The 6,656-nt window shown below is 43.3% G+C and overlaps 1 protein-coding gene across 1 annotated transcript; it reads left to right on the top strand.

Annotated features, from left to right (window-relative positions):
* The first annotated feature begins 1,042 nt into the window (after window positions 1-1,042).
* On the top strand, window positions 1,043-3,234 carry LOC309687137 (histone H1-like). Its single transcript, XM_082501865.1, has one exon. The coding sequence runs from the start codon at window positions 2,361-2,363 to the stop codon at window positions 2,745-2,747; it is 387 nt and encodes a 128-aa protein (XP_082357991.1). The 5' UTR covers window positions 1,043-2,360; the 3' UTR covers window positions 2,748-3,234.
* The last annotated feature ends 3,422 nt before the right edge of the window (window positions 3,235-6,656 follow it).

The raw sequence follows: 6,656 nt of genomic DNA, 5'->3' as shown, positions 1-6,656 counted from the left end.
AAAAAAAAAAAAGAGTTTATAGCTATAATTACGTCTTCACCGCTCAGTGGGGTGTTGCCCGTGGCCGCTCAGTGGGGCTAAAATTCGCCGTCTAAGTGGGGCGATGTACAAGGCCGCTCAGTGGGGTTTTTTTGTACAGAAGCATTAAGTCGCAGAGTTGCGCAGTTCGAACTTTTTTTGGTTCGCCGTCTTAGTGGGGCGAAATACAGACCGCTGTGTGGGGTACTGTAGTGAGTTCTCCACCGCTCAGTGGGGTGTTGAGAAGTTCCGCGGGGTCCAGATTGTGCTGGACAGTAGGCCTATTTTGTGTTGTTGTCATTGTCGTCGTCGTTGTTGTTGTTGTTGTTGTTGTTGTTGTGTGTGCGGAGCAGAACATGTGGTCTGTGACACCGACTGTTGTTGTTATCACGGGTTTCTAAGCAACCAAGAGTGAGTCGGAGGGAGACAGACGTTTGTGCTGGACTTTGCTCCTGGCAGCACAAAGTATTTATGTAAAAAAGAGAGGGAGCGACGGCTCCACAGCTGCGCGGGTTCACGCGAGCGCGGTCACGCGGGTTTCACGCGGACCTGAGCCGTGCGGTTAATCGCAGGCTTAAAAATGGAGGAGATTCAAATGTTAGAAGTTTTCAGAAAACACACCAGCCTTGGAGAGCTGTGGAGAAGGCCAGCCCACATCAGCAGCACTTGAGATGTGCTCTGGTGAATGGCTTTCCCCCCACCCCTTGCTGACACAATGTTTATTCTTTAGCTTGCCCTGATCGACAACAGCCTGTGTGCCAGACCATAGATTTAATTGAGGTGGATAGTTGTTAAAAGTAATCTACATTAAGCTTGTGGTTGCTTAAATTCAGTACAATGACATGTGAGGTGAAGTGATATAGGTAAATATTTAAACTAATGAAGTGCATAGAGGCACTTGACCTGTGTGAAAGACTGTCGTCTTATTATGAGCCATTGTTGAGATATAGAGCACACCTGTGAAAACAACTAATATGCTCAACCCTGTATGAAACATCTAAAAATACATGATGGAGGAGCTGTGTTGAATATGTAAGTGTAAGACTTTGCCACTGTGGGCAGAGCATGCAACTACTGTGTGATGTCGCGTTGCAGTTTTGTTTTTGTTTTTTGAGCTGATGAGCAAGCTACACATTATCAGATCAAGAGCTGTCTGAGAACTACTCAAAGAGAGGGAAACAGAGAGTGTGCAGCGTTTCCATGAGCAGTTTTTCTGCACCTTGACTCGTGTGTGTGTGTAGCATCAGCATCATGTTTTTGTTTATTTGTTTTGTTGGATTAAAAATAATTAAATAAACTGGTGATCATGCTTATGGATCACCATGGCACATATCTCCAGCCATATGGTTTATTTATGCAGATGAAAAAGTGAGTGTGAATGTGTCTGACATCACAGTGTTTTTGTGCACTGTGCAAAAGTGATTGCCTCTGATTGTGAGTGAGAGCGGTGATTTTGCAGACCACCAGCTATTGTGAAGAAAAAAAAAAGAGTGAAAAAGAGACAAATTACTACATTGTAGACGAAGAGAAATAATCATAGGAAAAAGGTTTTGTGTTGATCAGCCGAAAAACAACTACAATGTCATTTTCTGCTTTTAAGAAAGGATTGTTCACACAAACACAGACAGAGAGAGAGAGAGAGAGAGAGAGATGTGTGTTGATTAAGCAGTGATGATAATAATGAACATGTCTTAGTTTGTCACTTTCAGGTGAAAAGCAGACCTGAATCAATTTTCCACATGCAGCAGTCGGAAGAAAGTTATAGTTTAACATCATTGGAAACATGCAGGCCAAGTTTCTGGCTGACTTATTTACAGTGCCATGTGTTTCTCAACCTCACAAGCGAGCTCACTCCTCCCTGAAGATAAGGAATGCAGCTCCAAAGCAATAACATGATAAAGAGACAGCAGCAAGTCCTGAGCACAAAAAGTCCCAGCAAAGCAGCAGCAATGTGGATAAACAGCAGCAGAAGAAGAAAGCAAACCCATCTTCCTGTCTGATTGGTTGAATTTCACGGAGGGGCGAGCAAGATGGCAGCGTGAAGAGGAGTTTTTGTTTGAGTTCTCAGCACGAGACACTTATTTGACGTCTTTCTGGCCTTCGGGACTTTTTTGGAGATCAGCGCGCTAAACTTGCTGGATCTGAGGCCAGGGTCTGCGGCGGCAGCATGTTGAAATGCTCAAAAAGGACTGAGTGACTCGGGCAAGCCACATGCGGCTAGCGACATGAAAGAAATGGACCCTTCATGATGCGTTCAACGTGCCAGCGCTGTGGTGGGAAAGGCTCCATCATAAACACGCCCTGCGCCCTGCGCCGAGGTTCAGGCCAAGAAGAAGAAGACGATGACTTCCAAGCCCAAGAAGGTCGGCCTCAGCGTGGGCGAGCTGATTGTGAAAGCCGTGGCCGCTTCCAAGGAGCGCAACGGCCTGTCCGTGGCCGCTCTCAAGAAGGCTCTGGCTGCCGGAGGCTATGATGTGGACAAGAACAAGGCCCGTGTCAAGACCGCCATCAAGAGCCTGGTGGCGAAGGGCACTCTGGTGCAGACCAAGGGCACCAGGACCTCCGGATCCTTCAAGATGAACAAGGCTACTGAGAGCAAAGCCAAGAAGCCCGCCGCGGCCAAAGCCAAGAAACCGGCAGCAGCTGCTAAGAAGTCGCCCAAGAAGGCAGCAGCAGCACTTCAGCTACTAGACAGGACAAAGCTGAAGGAGAACTGCCGGGACTGTTGAAGTGGGAGAGGACAAAAGAGTGAGAGGACAACAGAGTGAGAAGACTAGGTGAGAACACATAGGAATTATTTAATGTGGGAAATCAAAATTTGGGTTAGCAAACCTGGGGAAAAGAAAACTGACTGCTTAAGTTGGAAAATTGAGACGGAGTCTGAAACATTGCGAAAATAGAAACATATACAAAATCACACACACACAAGCAGAACATGCATTAACCCTACTAACAATTCCAAACACAAAATGACTCATGAAGACTCATAGCACATTAGTTAAGAAATGATTAAATAATAGCAGAGAAATGTGTAGGAAAGGCAGCTTTAAGAACATGCTCTGCTGGAGATGCAGCTCCACAGACATGCATTTGACCTGCCTAATAACACAAACACCCATGCAATGAAAATTAGCTTGTTATCTTTCATCAGTGTTAAATTAGTGTCAATTTAGCAGACACTTGTTATTAAATACTGAATGTATCCAATGCAAAAAATTGACTCTCCAGGTTGCAGGACAACAGTTTAACTTTTGTGGGAAAAAAGATCCTGGTTTGACCAACCAGTGATCAGACAATAAATTTAGTTGTTAAAATGGTAAATTGGGAGAAGCTTCCTGCTTGATTAATGCAGCACATGTAATTTACTGTATGAGGGAAATTGTCTTTTGTGATACTATTTTGAACATGCTTTTCTGTTGTCCTGTCAACTTAGTGGGTTAATAGCTGATATGCAAATTAGTTGATCGGTTTTAGATTAATGAAAGGTGACTGAATTCTAGTATGAGTGAATGAGATGTGTTGGAGTTGTTGTGTGTTGAGTGGAGACTCTAAAACACTGAGTTTCCTGCTTTGATGTGCGAGTGAATCCTGTATTTAGATACACAACTCTGAATACATCAGAACAAACGTCTTTTGTGAAGTGCATGACAGCATGTCACATGTTTTATGATGAAGGGAAAAAGGAAAAATTGAATAAAATAGATCTGTGGCTTAAATGAGTGAAGAGCACAGACCGGGTGATTAAACTCATAGCTAATATGACATTAGGGTTATGTTGTGTGTTGTGCAGTTGATGGTTGGTTTGGAGTGAATCTAGCTGATGATTCTTCTCCTGTTGTGAAGATGATGAGGAGTTTGTGTCATGACTTAACAAGGCCTTTTTATTTTGATACTTTCACAGTGCACTGAGAGTTTGGTTTGATAATCTCTGTTATTTTTTATTTTTCATTTTTGAACAAGCACTGATTTTTGCTTGTGAATTTCTTTTCTTTGAGCAGATCTGCAAGTCGGGAATTAAAAGCGTTACACGTCGTCAAGAAAATTGTTGCAAGTGAGTTTCTCCACATTTAAAATGGGCTCAGGAGAAAGCCACTTATTTGGGACAATTAGGAAATGAGAGTCCCCCCCCAAAAAGGATTCAACGAGGAAATCCAGTCTAAATTATTTTTCTTTTTGAAATAACGTCGTTTTGCTGAGCGTGGAAACGAATGCGATGATAATTTCCACAATTAGCAAAAGAAGGAACCACTGAGTGAATGAGTAAGAATTTTAAAATATCTGACTGACTGACTGAACATGATTGTGTGAAGCTAACCCCCACCTGACAAAGGTGCAGATGAACCCATGTGTTTCCTTTTACAGGAGCAGAAAGATGACAGCAACACTCGAGGTTGCATGATGATTTAACCTTTTAAATGCCATTTTCTGTGTCTGTGCATTTATCAGGTGTGTTATTCATAGGCTTGAGTTGCTCACAGAGATAACTGTGACAAAGTATGCATACGCCTGCGCAAGCGCTAATATTTGCATTTTCTTTTCTTACAGCATGCCAGTTCTTCATGTGAATTGATGATGCGATTTATACCAGGACAACTGGTTGATATTTTTCCTACTACAGGATTTCTGGGTTTATGTGTGAGGAAAACTGTGTTTACAGGTTATGAGTGGTGATGCTGTTGCATTGTGTTGATGGGAAAATGTGAAGGGTACTTTGGTAATGTGAATAACATGTGTGAAATTTCCTGTGTTGAGAACTGGTTTTACTTCTTTCCACGGCTATAGATGGCTAACTTTATGGTGTTTTTATGGCACCTCTGGAACCTGTTGACCTGTGTCTGACCTCTGTCTGACTACAGTCAATGTGTATTGCTAATGTTAGTTTCTTTGAGAATGCTGTGGAAGATTCAGCTGAAACGGACAAGTGACATGAGTGAAACAAATAAGAGTTTACGTGTTTATGGAATAGTTTGTTGTGGGCTCTTTGCTGGCCACTTTGAGCCCATAATAATAATAAATAATATATGAGTGGAGTGACTTTGCTTAAGAGCAGTCACCGATTACATTAATGTTGCCTGAGTACATGGGGTGATCCATGTCTGAGGCGACTTATGAAAATAATTGTAGTTTACTGATTTGAGAAAACCTGCACATGACACTTGTCTTGCTGATGTTGAATGCTTCTTGTCCTTATGATACAATTGTTTACAGGTATGGAGTTTGATTTTACTTCCAGATTTTGTTTTCCAGGCCATGATGGTGTGTATGCAGGCTCCTGGGAGAGCCAGGTGTTAAGCAAACTTAACATGCAAAGCACACTGACATTTTCATTGCAGGATTATAGGTCCAGGGTGGTGCTGCTCCAGGGGAGGAGATGCCCTGATGTTGCCTGGGATATGATCTAGCTAATCTTTTTCTTTAAGACTGGAATCCAGGTTTGGTGAGTTGACGCATGGGTGTGTCCATGCGTCAAGAGGAGGGGTCCAAGGATTAACATTAAACAATGTTTTTTATTATTGTTGCAGTGATTTGTGTGATTAGCCGTTTATTTACAAGTATTAAACCTATGCAAGTGGTGCACCCATGTTCAGATGAGGCTTTGATGGCCTATAAGTGAAGTTCACTGAACTAAAGAATGTGGTTTGATGATTGTTGACATACTCTCCAAATAGTTTGTCTTCCTAGCAAGGAAATACAGGTGCAGCAGTAATCTCCTGAGAAATCTTCAGAGACCCAGTGAGAAGCGTGAACCATTCCAGGCATAGCTGACAGCCAGGCAGTGGTTGAGGTCAAAGATCAAGCTGGTTGGGGCCCATCATGAGATCAGACCTTGGAGCCACAGCAAGGACCATGAAACTGCCTGCAAAATAGAGGAGAGGATCGTCCACAAGATGGGAGCTGAGGCCAGGAGAGAGGCTTCAGGAGGATCAGAGATCATCTTCAGCACAGCAGACATCACACAGAGAGCTGTGCTACTGAGCTTCCAGGAGATTTTAAATAAAATGAAAGATTCAATATTGACGCTGAGGAAGACGACTAAGGTGTACGACGTGCTCTGCCTTAAACCTTCAGCAGCGTTGGAACATAAACACTCAGGGGATGAGGAGCGTGCCAAGCTCCATCGACAGCGTAGAAGGAGTTCGAGGATGACATCATGATTCTGTGAAAAGCACAGGAACCAGAAGCTATGGTGGTGATAACAGCAGTTTCCTATGAACATCACCTAACGCTGTGCCACTGTACTGTGCATACGATGACACTCTGAAGGCTGCTGGGATCATAATAGCAGTAAGACAACCCTGCACCCTTTCCACAGAGGTGTTTTCTGCAGAGTATGGACAATGAAGGACAATGAAGGAGTCATAAATATCCCCCTCACAGGACGAAGGCCTGAAGTGAGGTAATGGGAGGCCATAAAACTAGAGTGCTGAGAGGTCTGCAGCTTTGGAAATAGCTGAGAACCATGTTGACAAACAACAAAACCAACTGGTATGTTTGAATGTTTATTCTACATACATTTGGACTCTGGTCCTATGGACAACGATGGAAACAACTGGAAGAGACATTCATGACGCCCTGCAGAACTCAAACCACTCTGCAGAGAGACATGTGATGTGCACACCTGGAGGAAGCATTACCAA

The sequence above is a fragment of the Aulonocara stuartgranti genome (genome assembly GCF_965226115.1).
Source record: "Aulonocara stuartgranti genome assembly, chromosome: 14".
Taxonomy (NCBI): Eukaryota; Metazoa; Chordata; class Actinopteri; order Cichliformes; family Cichlidae; genus Aulonocara; species Aulonocara stuartgranti.
Note: the sequence above shows the minus strand (reverse complement) of the source record. Positions and strands in the feature narration are given on the sequence as shown.

What these genes read in the sequence shown, in the direction of transcription:
- LOC309687137 (XM_082501865.1), top strand. Translation starts at nt 2,361, where the DNA reads ATGACTTCCAAGCCCAAGAAGGTCGGCCTCAGCGTGGGCGAGCTGATT.